This window comes from Drosophila subpulchrella, chromosome 3L, assembly GCF_014743375.2.
Source record: "Drosophila subpulchrella strain 33 F10 #4 breed RU33 chromosome 3L, RU_Dsub_v1.1 Primary Assembly, whole genome shotgun sequence".
Classification (NCBI taxonomy): Eukaryota; Metazoa; Arthropoda; class Insecta; order Diptera; family Drosophilidae; genus Drosophila; species Drosophila subpulchrella.
The window spans coordinates 6,561,748-6,580,684 of record NC_050612.1 but is presented as its reverse complement, the minus strand read 5'-3'; the positions used below and the strand labels follow the sequence as shown (position 1 = coordinate 6,580,684).

The following is an 18,937-nucleotide window of genomic DNA, read 5'->3' as shown; positions in this document are numbered from 1 at the left end:
GCCAATATTTGTGCGGTGCAGATAGTCCCCAATCATATGTTTATAGTTTTGGTCCCGAGGAAAGAAGTTAAAAACAAATATTTAATAGGATTAGCGTCCTCGGCAAATAAACAAGCATGTTACGGGACCTCATAACGTGGGTGTTGAATACGTATCTTGGAAAGTACCTGGAGAACTTGAATTCGGCGCAGTTGTCAGTGGCCCTGCTATCGGGTAATGTGATATAATTGTTTATCTTTATTCCGCATCGAATATACCATATCTTTTTCGATGCAGGCGAGGTTGAGCTCGAGAACATACCCATTCGCAAAGATGCCCTCCGTTCGTTCAATTTGCCGGTCGAAGTCACCGCAGGCAGCATACGCAAAATCAAACTGCAGGTCCCCGTCCGCCAGTTTAGGACCTCACCCTGGTGCATCTCCATCGAGGGCCTGTTCTGCATCATTTGTCCAAAGAACCTGGACAACTGGGACTACGAGAAGGAGAAGGTGCAAGATCTGGAGTACAAGCTGGCCGTCCTGGACGCCGCAGAAGCAGGATGGCGGTCCGAGAAGGGCAAGCAAATGGAGTCCTACTACTTCTCGTCCTACAACAATTGGCTCAAGTACGGCACCAACATGGCCACCAACATCATTGACAACATCGAGCTCAAGATATCCGATGTCCACTTTCGCTTCGAGGACATCGTGGACACCGGCAAGAGCAAGATATGCACGGGCATCAAGATCGGATCCCTGACCGCCCAGAGCTGCGACTGTGATTGGACCAATGGGTCGTACAAGATGACCAACAGCGAAATGAACTATAAGCTGGTAGAGCTCAAAGAGCTCTCGGTCTACTGGGATCTGCTGCACGAGGACATCAAATGTCAGTCGTACTCCAACCAGGAGATCCTCGAGAAATTGCACTCGACCTGCGAGTTGAGGCCCCACAACTTCATCATCAAGCCCATTTGCGCAACGGCCAGGTGGAAGCGCGACAAGTGCCTACAGGTGATACGTACCAAAGACAAGCCCAGGGTCTCCTGCGAACTCCTGGTTCCCGAGGTGGTCATAGACATATCGAAGGTGAGTTGCGGAGCCAATATTTTAAAAGGGAGGAAGGAGGGAAGTCTAAAGATCATGGCAAATATGTTTTCAGTTTAGACACTTAAAATGCCTTTCCCCTTTACCGAAAAAAAATGTCTACTTGGTAATAAAATAATATGGTAAACTTTCGTTATCGAGTTCTACAAAATGTGGTACTTCCCACCTAACCAAGCCTTAAAATGAACGTAAAAATATGTCAGTTAGATAAACATTTAAGTAACTTTCCCATCCCCATAAATTTATTGTATTATTTGCTTATATTTATAAACCATCCTTGGTTTTGTAATTTCCAGGTCCAGCGGCTTCAAATGCTAGATAAGCTCTCAGACATCCGACAAGTTAAAAAAGTTCGTCAATACAGGTTAAAGCGGCCCAATTGCAGCGTGGAAAGCAATCCAAGCTTATGGTGGAAATATGCTACCGTTTGTCATGGTTTTGACTTTAAAAAGAATGAAGAAAAGTGGTTGGTTCTTAAGGAAAACCTTCGTTACATGCTTCTCTATAAAACGATTATTCTGAATCCAAATGAAAATCTGTCCATCGAAGAAAAAGAGTTCAAAGCTTACATTGAAAGCGACAGAAATATCTCGGATTTAACCATTATGAGAAGGATATGTTTTGAAAAAGTGTTCACAAAAGGGTTTTCCTTTGAATCACACAGCGAACAAGGAAAGAATATGCTCTTTCATTGGTTTCCAAACTGGATGGGCTGGTACGCCAACAGTCCCAGTACCCCTAATAACGAACAAGATGAGTCGTTGAAACATTTGGAAGACGATATTCTAGTTGCCTTGGAAAACTCACTTCAGAACTCTTCGGACTTAAAAAGCGATGCTGTTTTTGGGCACTTTTCAATAAAGCTAATCAAAGGATTGGTAATCCTTCAGACCGAAGATAAATTAAATGATGGCCGAAGGAAATCAATGGAAATGCAATTAAATAACTTTTCTGCCTACCTCCAGTTAAGCCCACAGTTAACTTCTTACACTGTGGGCATATCATTACAAGAAGTATATTTAATAGATAAAACCAGTAGTGAAACAATGCACAATTATTTAATCAAGCCGCAAACAGGGAACATAGCCACACCAAACCAAGTAGTTAAGAATGCGCTTCAGGAGGATACCCTGTTCCAATTACAATACGAAAATTGTAATCACTTACGATTTCAGCTGAATATAAAATCAAAAGGATTAGATCTTATCTATAATGAGGATGCAATTCAGTGGCTCTTGGATTTCTTGGCTGATGCAAATTCCAATAAATACTCACCGCCCGATAGAGTCGAGAAGAAAACAGACTTTATGAAAAACTGGAATGAAATGTTTAGCGGCAATGAGGTGAGTAAATCTTTCTGAAGTAAAATTTCAATGTGCTGATATTCTTCTTTTAGGTAAACCGGAAGATTTGGATGTTCGAAATCGAAATTTTCGCCCCTCGTATAATTTTCTTGGAAAATTACAAAGTCAGTAATTCGCTAATGGTCTTGCTGGACTTCGGAAAACTGGAAATGCGAAAAATGGAGGTTAAGAGAGTCATACCTGTGATAGAATCGGCTGTAACGGAAAATACAAGCGATGATGATGAAACCTATTTGACACCATGCTCGACACCACCTGCATCAGAAAAAAGTGGTTCTGAATCTCCCACCCTTCTTGAAAATTCGAAAATGGAAAGTTTTCTAAACAAAAATGTTCAGTTGGAGTACGTTCTGCATAATAAGATTTACGATAAATACTTGATAAATTTCACCAACCTTCAAGTTCTGGTTTGCAAATACGAAGAAAGGTGGCAAGCTTGCTTAAAAACATCCTCGAACTTCCATTTGATTGATAAATTTAACATAAACCTTACTCTTGAGCAGAGAAATATATTCACTGTCGATCCTGAATATCCTTCGTTTATGCTCTTCGGCACCTGTCCAACAATATTAATCCATGGGAACGAAGAACTCATAAATAATTGTTGTAACATTATGAAACCCATCATAAAAGCATCGAAGGAAATGGAAGATATTTACAGAGGAGGCAACACGATTTACGCCAGCGAACGAATTAAAAACTTGGCGGAAGACGATAGAAGTCGAGTCGTCATTGAGTTTGTAATGGATCAACTGGTGATAGAAATGCAGTCGACAGAAAGAAGTATTGCCGAGCTGCAAATTATCGGGGCACGAGCTGGTTTAGTAAAAGAATCGAGCGAGACAAATATTTCGATGTCGGTTCACGGATTGCTCTTAGTAGATGCCATTCAGTCTTTCGGTCCTGATTTTGAACTATTAGTAGCTAGCCACCGACATGTCGGGTATGTACCTCCTTTATAGTCCTAAGCCAACGCTTTTTAGATTGCTTTTCATTTTGTTGCTTAGCTTAGTAATTTTTTTAATATCCGGTTGAATAATTTGTTCTCTGCGCATGATTGCCTGTGCATTGTATATTTTCATATTAAGTGTAAAATAGTCAAACCAATTTTCAAAAACATTTATGCGTTTTATAGAATGGATAGTTTATCTGGCAGCCTTAAACATAGCGCAATTGTTTCTCCGACTTCGCCTGGATCTCCAAATTTTTTCGATAGAGCTACTAGTCCGCACATGATTACAAAAGCAGTTCAAAATATTAAGATGGGTATGTACGAATTGAGAAAAGGATCCTTTCTTTATTTATAATGCGAGCTAACTGCATATTAACAATTTAAATTGTGCTGATAAACAATTTTCATAACTAATATCTATCTAACATTAAGCAAGTTATTATTAATTTATTTGTTAATCCATTTTTTAGGAGATAGATCAACAGAATTATGCGAGGATGAGGATTCACAGGCGCTAATATCGGTTGACATTAAAATTGTTCCGCCCAATGATAGCAATTCAAAGCAACTTCACACCACTAACATCACGTTTAACAGTTTGGATATAATTGGTATTTACATGTTTTGGTTTTTTCATCATCATAAAATTTATTTTTCAACCTTTTTAATCAGCTAATCAGGATACTATTCTTGAAATTCTTAACTTCGCAAAAAGGACTCTTTTGGCACAAAATATATTTCAAAATGAAAGCACAGAGCCAACAAAAGAATCGACTGAAATACCAATAGAATTGGATGACCAAGTCGATCGTAAAAACCATAACGAAATATTCTTTGATTTTTTCCGGTTGAATATTTTACTTTTATATACCATCAAAAGAGACAAATTTAATGTTGGTCGAAAAGTTGGAACTGTCACGTTGACGGAAGCGAAAATCAATGCATCTTTTCAATCGGATCTGTCTGTTTTCGGATCTCTTGGCGGAATACAAGTTATCGACATTACTTCTGAGGCCTTTTGCCATCCCAGGATTCTTTCAGTGGGCCGTGATCAAATTTTGAGAGCTTCCGACACAAATAAACAAACCGTTCTTAGTCAGCTTTCCAATGAAATATACTCAAATAATTACAATGAAGAAAAGAGCGACGAAAGTGATGCAATTAGCTTTCAAAGCCATTGGAGTGACAAAACAACTTGCACTTTCCAAATGCGCATGGCTTCCGCTTCATATACTCATTGTCCCAGGTTTTTGCGGGATGTGAACGCATGCATTACGTATTTCAAAAGGAGCTTGCGGTATGTTGGATATCATATCCTATCCCATATATTATACAACTTCCTGATATTTGTAGAGAATTTGCCACCTCCATTGGTAATAAAGCTACGGATATGGCTAAGGAGTTTGTGCAGCAGATTAGGGCTGTCGAGCAAATCGGTCCAGTTCATCCGCAGCGAAATCACCAGGACAATTGGTAAGCCTATACATTTTTGAAGTTTAAACAATTCAACAACTAACTTTTGTATTTTCAGGCTTGATATCATAATTAGTAGCCCAATAATTATTCTGCCTATTTCCAACGCGAGTACCAATGTACTGATCGCAAACTTGGGAAAAATAAGTTGCTCAAATGCAGTTAAATGTGATTCAGATGATTTCAACGAGTCGTATACAATTGAAATCAAAAATACATACGTTTACTCATTGAATATTGATGAACGGGAGTACAGTTTTAATGTTCATCCTGCTAAAAATAAGGATGCAATTCCCATACTGCACGACACAGCGATTACTTTACATCTTTATGCTGGATATGGTGAAGATAGTGGTCAAGAAAAACAACTAAACAGTCTATCAGTAAGTATGAAATATGCTAGGTATAACTATTTATTTTTAAACTCCTTGAAACTCGCAGGTGAAAGGAAGTATGGTTGAAGCCCTGAAAGTATCCCTAAACCGAAAACAGTACGAGTTACTTTTGGAGTGCATTCGGTACGCCACTAATTTCTCAAATGGAGCTTTTAATGACTCGGAAGATCTTGATCAACACAGAGATAGTGAACCAACTTTGAGTATTGATGATGAACCCATTATAAGCACTATTATTCAGTTTTCAGTGTCTGTATTTCAAATTAACCTGCAGAATGAATACCACAACGACTTGATTAATTTGACATTTAAAGACTTTAATGTAAAACATATTGCTAAGGGTTATGACAAAGATATGGAAGTCGTGTTAAAGTCTGTGCTAATGGAGGACTTAAAGTCGGACCTAACATCGCCGTTTAGAAATATGGTGACTTCGGTTGATCTTGAAAAAACTGTTAAGAAAAATGAAATGTCATCATCTTCGTGTCCCGACTTACCAAGCTACTGCAATTCCCTGAAAAGTAGATCCAATTCCGTCCCTTCGTGTTTCTTCAACTATATGCAGGTCAAAGTTTTCAGCGGAGACAAGAAGTTCACTTCTTGTAACAAAAGTGAACTGGGTAGAAAAAAAGAAAGTCAAACCTTAGTTACTTACAAATCACATACAGGAAGATCTGCTCAGAAGGGTAAACTTGAACAATCCAGTTCAATTCAATTTAATTGCTTGAACTTGGCCATTTGCGTGGAACGCTGGTATACCATTTTTGACTTTTTTGGCCTTGTTTCGGTTGACAGCTTCAATGAAAAGTACACAGAAGAGAAGAAACTTGTGGAAAAACGTAAGTAGCCATTTGTAAACTATCCTCATTAATGCTAATATTACTTGTTTCAGATATTGACCAATTTTGCAGTAAACTGAAGGTGTCAATAAGAAGTTTCAACTTTACTTTGATTCGGAATGAGTCTCTTTTATCTAGGGTAAATGTGTCGAATGCTGTTTTCGTGATTCTTCAGGACCCCTTTTCCAAAATTGTTGAAGGCTGCCTGGGATCCGTGTCTGTATATGATCTTACAAAGTATGGAAACATTTATAAGCAAAAGTTTCTTACAAGTGGGACAGAAGCCTTAAACTTTGTATATAAAAAGTAAGTTTAAAAGAACAATGTTAGCTATTTTTATTTAAATAATATATATTTTCAGAAAACTGGTCGATTTGGAGGCATTAAAGACCTTGGACACCGACTCAACGCTGCGAATAAACATGTCTGCAGTGCACTATATTCACACCAAGCGCTTTTCCACTGAGTTACATGTTTTTGTTAAAGATCTGCTCCAGTTGCAAACGGTAATATTCGAGAATCTTTGCGTGTTTCTTGTTTAATTTTATATTGTTTTATATTTTTACAGCCTGTTATAAGAAAGCTACAGAAACAAAGTCATGGAAATGAACAGAATATGCGTCCATCGAAAATGAAGCTAGTGATTCAAGCGGATTCTCCAGTTATTGTACTTCCGTCTTCCTATAACAGAAACGAAGTGATAATCGCTTACCTTGGCAAGTTTACCTTGAAAAATAGTTTCCACTTTGCCAGTGACGATAATATAATAAGCAAAATGAGTGCAGAGCCGAGTAAAAGCGAAATCCTGGATGTAATGCGAATTGACCTGGTAAATATAAACTTATTCTCCGGCGAAAGGAGCTCAATGAAAGCAAAACTTGATCAGGAAAAGGATCGAATTATAATCGCTGATATGAACTTCCTAAGATTAGGTCAGCCATTCTTTAACGAGTCGTGTTTCCTTCACCTGCAACTAGAGCGAAATCTTTCGGCAGATGTAAACCGTGTCTGTCCAGACATCAGTGTTCAAGGGACATTCTCCAAATTGAATGGAATGATTAATATTCAACAGTACAAGTTAATTCGAAGTTTTTTGAACAACAATATTGGGGAACAAACAGATGACATCTACATAAATTACCATAATAACAGCTGCACATCCATTGAGAGGCTATCGACAATTAACCTATTGCCAAAAAATGAAGTGTCAAAAACTGTATCGATTCTAATTTCGATTAGAATATTACTAGAAGACGTGTCGCTACTCCTTGCTTTAAACACTTCGCATAGCGCTGTGATAGAACCCTTGGCGTGCATCCACTTTGTAAAGTCCACTCTGGAAATCGACTTGTTCAGCGACGGTTCACAAGACATCGATTTGATATCAAGCAATATTCTCATCGTTGATGAAAGGAATGAAACCGATAAGAGCAATGAAAACGTGTTCAAGAACATATTGGAACCATCGAAAAAGGAAGTGCGTATCGAGAATTCCGTGCAGGTTGAAATCCATTGCAGGAAGAAAGCGAATCTAAGCAAATACACTATAATGCTCAATAACATGAGGGTGTTTGCCCTTCTCAGTTTTCTGGACCAATTAAAATCATACTTGCAAGAGGACTCACCGGCACCCGTTGTAAATACCGTGACAAGTCAGATTCCACAAAAGCCTCAGATTGACAACAGCATTTCCACGGAATACGTTGTAAATATCACAGATTCAGAGATCATATTTGCAGAGGAATGCAGTCGGCTAGACTCGAACGCAATAATTTTGAAGAGTACAACTGTCATTTGTTATAAGCCGAATAGTAATATTGTGCCCATATCCTTGGACATTAACCATTTGGAAATATTTTCCTGTACCCTAGACGCCGAAGAAGAAAGCGCTTTGTCCATAATCGATCCGTTCACTTTGATTATAGAACTGCGGAGTAACTGCTTGAACATTCTTATTCAGAAACACTTAAATATTCGGCTATCCTATGTGGACGTTAAGTTATTTTCCAGAATGGCTCGACTGTTGCCCGCACAAACATCGCGTTCGAAAAATGTTATATCAAAGGCTGACTCGGATCTGGAAAAGGTGGCTCCCCTCGTAGCAATGGGTTTCGAGCTTTCCGACTGTCTATATGCCATGCAAGTAAACAATTGGAAAATCAACGATGCAGCCCTTTGGCTATCTCATCAGAAACAGAACTCCTACCGAAATCCCGCACTGGAAATGAAAACCGCTGTGGTAGACGCTAGTCTCATATCCGTGTTTATAATTGACGATTGTATGGATGCCGATGTGCCGCTGCTGGAAGTTTCCCTCTCGAAGTTTCTGCTGAACTTCACTTTCAAAACCCAGGATCCCAATCCCAAGGAGACCAACATTCGTCACTATAGCCTGGGTAATATAGACACCGAAGCTTCCGTGAACTATTACAATCGTCGTCTCAGCGGCTGGGAACCGGTGGCGGAGACGTGGGAGTCCAACTTAAAGTGGAAGTACACCAAGGGTCACTTGGACAGTAAAAAAAGATTTGAGATTGGGGTATCTAGCAAGCAGATGCTCAAGTTAAATGTTACCTCCACATTCATAGAGCTTTTCAACATGGTTCTGAAGAACTGGACAAACGACTTCAATGACAATGGAGCCAAGAACTTTAGGCAGCGCTCTCCGTTTATTCCGTTTGCCCTGCAGAATCTCAGCGGAACACCTCTTCTTTTTAAACCGATTTATGCTCCCCTTGGGGATTTAACATGTTCCGATTTACACCAGTTTGAACTGATCAAGAACTGGTATTCTGTGCAGCCCAACGAAACCAAAACATTTGATTTCACCCAAAAGAGTAAACTGAGACACGTACACTCACACCAACTGAATTTACACCAGATTTTTGTGCAAATCCATGGATGGACACTAATTGGACCAATATCGGTGGACAAAGTTGGGGTGTTCTTCCGAACCACTAAGTTAGATTCGCAGTTCTTAACAAAAAGCAGGATAGTCTTCGATATCTCATTGATTGGATCTGCCCAGAAGCTGATAAAAGTGAAGTCCTCCCTGGGGGTGATTAACAAGATGGATCGGAACGTGTTCCTGAAGATGTCTTTAAAGAGCACTCATAGTGATGGACTCACCGCGATTAGTGTAATAAAACCCAACGACGAATTAACTTTACCACTGAAGTTCATCGAAGCATCGTTGCATGTGGCACATAATACAAGTGAAAGCGAGGCTTACGAGGACACTGGCTTTAGTAATGAGGAAATTTTGTGGAAAGAATGCGGCAAGGATGACACTCGACAGCTCCTCGTTGGCTATGACAATACCAAGAGTAAACTGTACACACTAGTAAACATAAGCAGGGAAATCTACCACTCTAAGGAACAAAATTTGCCGGGCCACAAGATAACTTTGTTGCCACCTTTGAAGATAAACAACATGCTCTGCTGCGACCTGATGTTCAAGATCCATGAGCAAGCCACCGGAAGAATAAATTCATCGGAGAGTGCAAATATTTACAACGTTAACATATGCCAGCCCCTGAACTTGAGCATCACTCTGGACAACTTTCAACTCTCCGGTCAACTTAAGATTCCCGTAAGCCACAAGGGTGTTATAGAGCCGAAATTGAAGTTGTTTGATATCAAGAAGAGGGAGTTGCACCTGCGCGTGTCTATACAATCGATCCAAGGCAAGGGCATGGAACTCTATATCAGTGCTCCTGTTTGGATAATCAACAAGACGGGCCTGCCCCTGATTTGTAAACAAGAAGGAACCAATAATACAGCGGCAGGACAGTTTGAGGAGCACGAGACTGCGCGGCAAGTGGCCCCCCTAATGTTTTCGTTTTCAGATCAGGAGGGATCACCAGCCCTAGTCCTACGATTGGGTAGTGCTTTTGGCTCTAACAATTTAGTAAGTTAACTAGATCTAGGAATTATTTATCACTTAACTTTTATTATCTATCTTTCAGTGGTGCAAAAGCTTTAGCACGCATAAGGATTTAGCTGACCGGGAACTGCGAGCCGAAAATACCAGGGGAAGCTATGCGATTGGCATTAGCGTTAGAAGGGGAAGAGGATTGTATGCTTGTACGACCTTCGTAACTCTGTCACCTAGATTCCATTTGCACAATCGGAGTGGCTACAAACTGGAGTTCATGCAACTGTGCGATATTGTTAACTATGTGAGTTGTAATGCTAACATTTAAATTAAATATCCGTTACATACAAGTTTTTATTGTTATTTCAGGACCGCCCCGATCCGCGTAAAATTATTTCAGCGCCTATAGATTGCAATTTCGCCTTCCATTGGCCCAACTGGGACCAAGAGCAGATTATTTGCGTGCGAATTCCGGAGATAGAGTGTTGCTGTTGGTCGAAGGGAATTCCCATAAATGATGTGCAGAGCTTGTATATCAATGTGCGAAACGAGTGGGGAGAAATGTTTTTCCTTCGACTGGAGATCATCTCAAAAGATGCCACTTTCATACTTTTATTTACGGACGCTCGCACCTTACCACCACCGATTCGAATTGACAATTGTTCGGAAGTCGTCATCAATTTCTCACAGCTGCGATCCAAGCCCGTTTGGATTACGCCAGTTAGACCACAGTCCTCCCTGTCTTACGTGATGGATGATCCCTTGGGAGCGCAGACTTTGCTGATGGAGGCGCCTGGCGGGAACATGATAGAGTTTCCAATCAACAACAAACACAATGTTAAGAAAACATTGACATACACCAACTTTATTTACATTGCATTTCATGGCACTTTCGAGCGATCAAATGAGGAGGAAAACGTACACAGACATTTGGTTTTGGGCGTACGTGGTAAGAAGGTTGTGATAGTGGAAAAGAACTCGGGAGATCGCTCCCAACTGTGGCTGATGAACTCAAATGGTCAGTTGGAACATGAAGGATCCACTCCACCCATTCAAACGAACGATGCGAATGCAGTGCGACTTGTTCTGGATTTGGAAAAAGCTCCGAATCCCATGGAGTTTACCAGTTTGGTAGTTCGAACACCCAATAAGCAAAGGGCTACCACGCAGACTTGGAGATTCGAAAATGGCCGACTAATGTGTCATGCCAATATGTGCGTTCAGGTAAGTGATCTTTTCACCATTTCTTTTTTAATTATTTATTAATAAATTCTACATTTAAGTCGCGTTTTGGAGAGAGTGGCTTGAAGCCCGACTATGAAGCAGTTGTGGGGCGAACTGAAAACAAGTCGCAGTCGAGTAAGAAATACATACCGATTGGACAGCATATTGTGGCACAGAAATTAAGGCCTGGATCGGGTCAACTGGAGCTTTCAACAAGAATGGATGGACCCATTTCCACGATCGAAATATGTGATATTAAAATTAAACAAAATTCAGTATTCCTTACACCCGATTTATTATGGATGCATGCTTCTCTGAACAATAGGCAAATTACGGATAACGGAAAAGTAGCATTCGTCCATGAGTATCTGGTAAGTAATACTAAGAAATAACTTGAATATAACAAAATTTAAATTTTTAACAACTTACTTTCAGATTAATATAGAGCTCGTTAAAGGAATCGGTATTTCATTCATAGCTCGAAAGCCTTGCGAGGAAATTATGTTTATAAGCCTTGACCACATCCATTGTGATATAGTGCAAAGTGGGTTGGAGAATTCTTTAGATCTGAACATCTCGTATATACAAATCGATAATCAGTTGTTGGATGCGGCGAGTCCGATAGCGTTACATACGCAAACTTCGAATGACCAGGACCCAACGAAAAATGCAGTCGTGCTAAAGTTTAAAATGCTACCTTGCCCCAACAAGAACGCGATCATATTTAAGTACTTAACGCTGGACCTGAAGCCCCTAACTGCGAATCTGGAGGAGAAGCTTATTCTAAAAGTGGCCTCATTTCTGGGATATGGCAAAATCAACCGACAGAACTTAAGTGTGCAATACCAATTTGAAAACTCTGAGGATAAGCCCATTCTGCAGGATATGAAGAGATTCTATTTTGAGAATTTAAGCATTGGCGCAACACAGGTATGTTTAATAAAAGGGTATCTTTTGATCTTATAATGATGAAATTTCTCAATAAAGGTTCGACTCTCAGCATTCACTTCATCCAAGCTGCCGGTGGAACTGCACGAAACGAAAAAGGCACTTGGACTCACTTTAATCAAATTCGAAGATGCCTGCATTGAGCTAGACAGGTACTCCGATAGATTGCACTTCGAGACGATGGATGTTTACCTGAAGGAAATGAAAAAGCACTACATAAACCAAGTGAAATGGCATGCGGCTGCCATTTTGGGCAGTGTCGATTTCCTTGGAAATCCACTGGGCTTTGCCAACGATCTTTCTGAAGGAGTTTCCGGTCTGATTTTTGAGGGCTCCGTCAAGAGTCTGGTGAAAAATGTTACGCATGGCATATCAAACTCGACGGCAAAGCTAACGGAAACGCTGTCCGACAGTCTGGGGAAAGTTGTGCTGGATGACCACGACAATGAGACGAGACAACGAATCTTGGAACTCCAAACCAATACATCCGGAGGGCACCTTGCAGCGGGTCTGAAAGGTCTCGGCTTCGGGTTGCTGGGCGGAGTAACGAGTATAGTTAGACATACTTACGATGGTGCCCAAGCGGATGGCGTGCCTGGCTTCCTAAGTGGACTGGGCAAGGGATTGGTGGGCACAGTGACAAAACCAATCATTGGAGTGTTGGACCTGGCTTCGGAAACTGCAAGTGCGGTCAGAGAAACCAGCCGGGATAGTCACAGAAACGCTCCAGACAGGAAAAGGCTTCCCAGATGTGTGACTGGTGCTCCGGGCGGTCTTCTACCTTTGTACTCCAATCGTCAAAGCAAAGGACAACAATATCTTTACCTTATCAATCAAAAAAACTTTTCGGAAAAGATCATTTCATACGAAGCGAATCTTTGGAACGATAAAGAGGCTAGATTGCGCCTGCTGGTTTCTACCGAATACGTACGAATATTTTCATTGAGCGACGGCATCCCAACTATTATGTTTGATTGTCATGTAAGTGAGATACTATCGTGCCATCCTGTGGTGACGAATGTGGGCACGACGCCATCGACGAGTAGTAGGGCGTCAGCGAGCCACTACATTGAGATATCCACAAATCGTCCGAAAGTTACCAGGCCGAGGATACGCTGTCGATCTGAGGAAGTTGCAGAGGCTGCATCAAGATGCGTAAGTGAAACTTCCCCAAGATACATATAAGCATATTACTTTATTTACTTTTACAAATTTTGAAATGATTATCACATATATTTCATACTTGTTTCTTTTAGATAAACTACGCTAAAAGTGTCTTTGATGAACGTGAACATGCCGTTTTATAAAATGCAATAAGCCGGTTCGTGATAATAAACCTAAACCTTTTGACAACAAGTTTTACATTTTATTTTCTTTGGCAATAGATGCTATTTTATTTTCCAATTAGTAAGCAAAATAAACACTTTAGAATTTGTAAACCCATATTTTATGAATGCTAGGTAAATGGGCATTTCGAAAAAACTGGTTAAATAAATACCGAAGATCCAAAAGTGATCAAAATGGAATCATTAACCGAATAATATTACGGATGCATTTTCGGATGAAATGACCGTAGTTTACATATATTATTTGTCATGTCGTGCACTAATAAAAAAATAATGTTTGTAAAGTTAGTAAGGTTTAAAAATATGTTAATTAATAATCCGCGTTTTTGTAATGCTCTTTCCTAAACGCCGAGAGTTTTAGTCGCTGCATTTGAAGAGCTTGTTCGGTTTCGAGTACTTTAACATGGATTTCCATTTCCATCGTTTTAATTTGTGATGGCGTTAGTTTGGAAAGTTCTATTTCACTTTGCTGTTCCAGTTGAGAGTTGCAATCCTTAACGGTGGCCACGAGAGTTCCTGTAGCCTGTGTTACACTTCGCGAGGCCTTCGTTAAGTCGGATAACTTTTGACTATTACGTTCCGCCTTGACTTTGCTCGCTATAACCATTTGGGTTGTGCAGGCCGCGATTTCTTGGGCGGCCACTATTAGTTCAAAGTTTTTACCAGACTCACTTTCAATGGCTTTGTTCGCAGCCTCCACCAGATAATTGGCTGCCTTCGCCACCATTTTCGAAGCGGATATCAAGCCATCCGACCACTGACTATTTCGCCTATAGAACTCATTGGCACTGGCATTACCTGAAATATTAAAAAACAGTTTGTAAACTTCTGCGGATACTAGTATATTATTTTGTAACTACCTTTTTGGGATGCCACAATTTCGTGTTGCAGAAGACGTGATTTTTGGATTAAAGCCTTGACACATTCCATCAGTGTTGTACATGCGTCCACAATTTTTCCGTTCACCTCCAGATTGGTTTTGTTGTCCTTCTCTCGAGCCTTAGCGAGTAAATGTGTTATCTTTGAGGCTGCATCATCAATGGCAGCATCCATTACGCGAAGCTCTATCTCGAGAAGCTTGTCCAAATCAATCTTTTGCTCAAAGGAGGCCTTTATTTTCTCAATTAACTTTCGAACATCCTTTAGCTTTGTTTCTATATCAGATATGATATGTAGCCTTTCCTGATCTTTTGTTTCATTGTTTAACCAATATTGAAACAATTGACAGACATCTGTACATATCAAGGATGTTTTCGTGAAAATCTCTAAGGATAAACAATAAACATTTTTTTAAACCGATAAATTTTTATGAGATGGTTTTTAAACTTACCCTGACCCGTCTCAATTGCTGTGGTTGTTTTGTAGATAACATCACACTGATCGTATAACTTTATAAATACGTAGCCCAAATACATAACATCCTTCATTCCTTCTGTTGAAGCTGTATAGCTTGCAGCGGATGAGGTATTAAACTTATTTAACAGAATATCCATTTCACTTATTATGCTTGGAACCGCATCCAATGGTTGTTGTTCCGAACCGCTTAACTTTGAGTTGCAGATCTCTTTCACAGTTTTGATTACCAATTTTCGGAGTTCGCTTAAATCGGTGCTACAGGATCGATACGAACTTGTAACGGATTCAATTTGTTGTGTTGCTTGGGATAGTTTGTCCTCAACAATGGTGAGTTTGCCTTGCAAATCATCATTACGTTGACTAACTAAAATGTTGTCCTGCCTTAGTTGATTTACAACTTCCTGGGATTGCTGTTGATCAAACAATGTTACTACCTTTTTATAAAAATTGTTTTTTATTTACTTACCTGCAGTGCAGACTCCTTTTGCTCCAAGTTAGTTATTTTTTCTTGCAATTGAGCATTTATTACATCGCTGTTGTTTTTGTGCTCCAGATTCAATTTCTCGATTTTAGTTAAAAGCAATGCCTTTTCCGCTTCAAAGGCTTTTAGATTGTTTTCAATTTCAGTGGTCTTCAAGCTAATTTGGTTTTCGGCGGTGGTGAGCTTAATCTTTGTTTCATTAAAATCTTTATCTCTCTGCTCTAAGTTACTTATCGTTTGTTGCAGTTGAGCGTTTTGAGCATCAATACTGCTTTTACTTTCGACATTTTGTAGCTCAATCTTGGTCAAAAGCGCTGCCTTTTCCGCTTCAAAAGCTTTTGAAATATTTTCTATTTCTAGGCTCTTTGCATTTATTTGGCTTTCGGCGTTGGATAGTTTTTCCTTGGTGTCATTAAGAGTGGCATTAAGTTCCTCGATTTTTAAACAATTTAGCCGCAAGTTTTCAGAGGTGGAATTAATATCTAGTTCTTGAATCTCCTTTTGTTTAACCACATCATCGAACTTCTCCCTTATTTCGTTTTTGGTCACTTCGAGTTGAAATAATTTCTCCTTGTGCTCTTCTATTTGTTTTTGCAGAGATAAGTTAACTTTCTCTTTTTCCTCAACGTTTCCTTTAATTTTGGAAATTTCGTTGGTAAGTTCTTTTGTTTCCAACAAAAGCTGTGAATTTACTTGTTTCTCTTTATTTAGGGATTTATTGCAATCACTTTGCTGAAAATAATGGCTTTGTAAAAAGTAAACTGAAAATATTGTCATTACTCATACCTCTCTTAATAACTGAATGTGCTCATCCCGAATTTTCGTGTAAAGTGCTTTGAGTTTATTGAATTTTTCCGAGGATAGCTTGTGCTTTTCCTCTTCCTCCATAGCTTTTTCTAAAAAAAAGGTATTTTTATTTGGCAACCTTCTATATTGAAAAGTAACTTACGTAGGAGGATTGGGTTCTGGTTAAGCTGCATCTCAAGATCATCGTTTTGCATCCGGAAGGTAGCACACATTTCTCTCGCCAAAACCAGATCATTTGATAGGACAGTATTGGTTTGTTGCAACTCCTGAACGTCGTGTCTGTAACTTTGTTGCAGTTCATCAAAGTTCTTTTGCAAAGCAACTAATTTAAACGAAAGTTCCTCAATGCCAGCCTCTTTTTCACTTATGATACCCTCCAGCATGCTTAACTGCTGTTGGGCTTGACTAAAAGCTTCCGATTCGTGATTGTTGGTATCCACAAGATCCTCGACAACCGGATCGGGCTCCTGCGGAACGTGGACAACGGGCGGTACATAGCTGGTGAAATCGTTTTGGGATTTAAAGTTGGGACTTGAGTCCGGCAATTCCGGGACTGTTATTAAGTCCTTAAAATACTGAAGCGGTCGTACGTTGTTGTAGAAACTCTTCAACTTTAGAAAGAGGCCATGAAAACGATCTCTGTGACCGGAGACAACATCGTATGGTACTCCATCGTGAAGTTTAAACATTAATCGAACGCTTAAATCGTACAGAGCATTTGAATCCTGGATAAGGCAAACTATAGGAGCTAATCTACATTGCCCTTGCGGTGTCATCGACGACATTCTGTATTTTTCCATGGAAGAAAATATTGTTAACTGCAGCGCAATGATATCCTCCAAGTAGTCGAAAATTTCCACGCATAGTTGAAAGCTGAAATCATACATTTTTAGTACAATATTGTCGAAATTGTATAATTTTAAAGCCTAGCTTACCAGTAATTTAAATCCCTATCGACTGCAATGAAAAGTTCCGTAAACGAAATGTTCAGGGTTCCGGGGAACATTCGATTTTTGTCGTGGAAATTTAACTTTGTGGCCAGCAGCTTGCTGTACGCCTGTATACAGCATCCAATGTCATCTTGGAGGAGCCCCCACATTTTCCCCACTTCCAGGATCATCTTCTTGTGGCTCTGCGAGTGCCTTATGGAACTTTCGTGGGCCTCTCTCAAGACTTTGTGCAGCAGATGCGAAAACTTCCAGGCGGTAAATCTGTTCTGCATCAAAGGCTGCCGGGATATAATCATCCAGAATGTTTTGGCCTCCTTGGCCTTGTGGATCATAATAATAATGGAGCGGGCATGTTTGGTTTTGAGTGGCGCTTCCAGGCCATTTAAAGCTTTAGATACGCTGATGTTCTGGAATGGAAAGTCGAAATATTAAAACAATATTTGCATTCAACAAAGTGTTATCACCATTTATTAAGACTTGTAGGAGTTATCTAGAGAAACATGTGTGGAACTTCATTCAATTCAATGAATTTCTGACTCAGATGATATGAAGGGTTTTGGCGGCCGATAGCTGAACTATTTTTTATTGGAATTTCAGCCGTCAGTAGTGATTCACTGATCGGCAGTATGATTCGGTCTTAGAGGGGCTATCAAACAACATTGGGAATTTGGTGGCAAACATTTTATAGCTTGAACGAACAATGAAACACTTGATTATACAGAACTCTTCTTGCTGATAAATATGAGAGCCATATGTTTTATACGAAAAAACTTCTTTAATCTTAGATATGCATTCTAAAGATTATAAAAACACCTTATCTTGCTGAAATTTAACTCGGTAATCACAAAGTTTGAGGCTCCTTTGTTTGCAGTTTGAAAGACCGACAAAAGTTGATGTAGTTCACACAGTATTCACATTCATTGCAGTTTCTAGTTTTCTGGGTCACCGCCATCCGCAGAGGAGAAACTTCGAATTAGCATGTATGGTCTCTATGATGTTGCAAATCGAGCGAAAACACAGTGATATTTGGAGCTCCTCTACACAATCTAGTTCAAGGCTGACTTCTGGCTTAGAGTGAAATGTTTATGCAAATTCAAAGGCGTCTGAAGGTGTGTCTAAACATTTGCAAGTATCCGCTCATTTACACTATGACAACACCCGCATTCCAAAGTATGCACTTGTACACATATAAACTTGTACAGATCTTCGTGGCGGTAGAAGTGGGGATCCTCGGGTTTACGTACCAATTGGTAGAACTCCTTCTCGGCGTGAGTTGCCATTGTTTACTGACGATTCTCGGCGGACTTGCTGAACAAATTCGAATCATTCGCACCGCGATATGTGTGCATTAGAGCAGCGAAGACATTGGGATCGGGAGTTATCTTATCTTATCAACAATGTTGCCCATTGTTTTCGTATTGGCCACATTCATATTCATTCGGAACTGCGTGTGCGTGTATTCACAAGTCCACAAGTGTAAGTTAAAATTAGTCATATAAACAAATGTTGTTTTCGTGATATATAGAGATGACAACGGGGAAACCGATATACGGGCTTTGCACTATCGATGTTTTTATCCCAACGTAGAACTTTCACATCACTACTCGGGCGCCAAATACAATATTGTTATAATATAAATAATAATAATACATATACTATAGTGTAATATTATTAATATTATTAATTCAAAATAATAAATATGAACCTTCTGTTGGTAATAGTTTGAAACTCTCGAAAATAAAATTGAACTTAGTAACCTACACAAAAAAAATGTATACAAGTACCCAGTCGGGAATGACTGCATTCCAGGACCCGTTCTTTAATTATGAAATGTTCTTCA

The 18,937-nt window shown here is 39.7% G+C and overlaps 2 protein-coding genes across 2 annotated transcripts; one reads left to right on the top strand and one right to left on the bottom strand.

Annotated features, from left to right (window-relative positions):
- The first annotated feature begins 49 nt into the window (after window positions 1-49).
- Window positions 50-13,513, top strand: LOC119555335 (vacuolar protein sorting-associated protein 13D). Its single transcript, XM_037866670.1, has 19 exons — window positions 50-213; window positions 277-1,067; window positions 1,382-2,428; window positions 2,482-3,392; window positions 3,585-3,715; window positions 3,872-4,012; window positions 4,074-4,698; window positions 4,755-4,874; window positions 4,933-5,257; window positions 5,316-6,108; window positions 6,162-6,414; window positions 6,470-6,614; window positions 6,677-10,018; window positions 10,077-10,289; window positions 10,355-11,209; window positions 11,269-11,580; window positions 11,645-12,139; window positions 12,197-13,312; window positions 13,414-13,513. The coding sequence occupies exons 1-19, from the start codon at window positions 117-119 to the stop codon at window positions 13,462-13,464; spliced, it is 11,763 nt and encodes a 3,920-aa protein (XP_037722598.1). The 5' UTR covers window positions 50-116; the 3' UTR covers window positions 13,465-13,513.
- Window positions 13,334-18,611, bottom strand: LOC119555336 (huntingtin-interacting protein 1-related protein). The gene is made up of 8 exons (XM_037866671.1): window positions 18,342-18,611; window positions 17,083-17,504; window positions 16,290-17,020; window positions 16,127-16,236; window positions 15,326-16,072; window positions 14,834-15,269; window positions 14,364-14,768; window positions 13,334-14,301 (listed from the first exon to the last, which is right to left on the bottom strand). Exons 1-8 carry the CDS (start codon window positions 18,375-18,377, stop codon window positions 13,814-13,816), a joined length of 3,375 nt encoding a protein of 1,124 aa, XP_037722599.1. The 5' UTR covers window positions 18,378-18,611; the 3' UTR covers window positions 13,334-13,813.
- Between the last annotated feature and the right edge of the window lie 326 nt (window positions 18,612-18,937).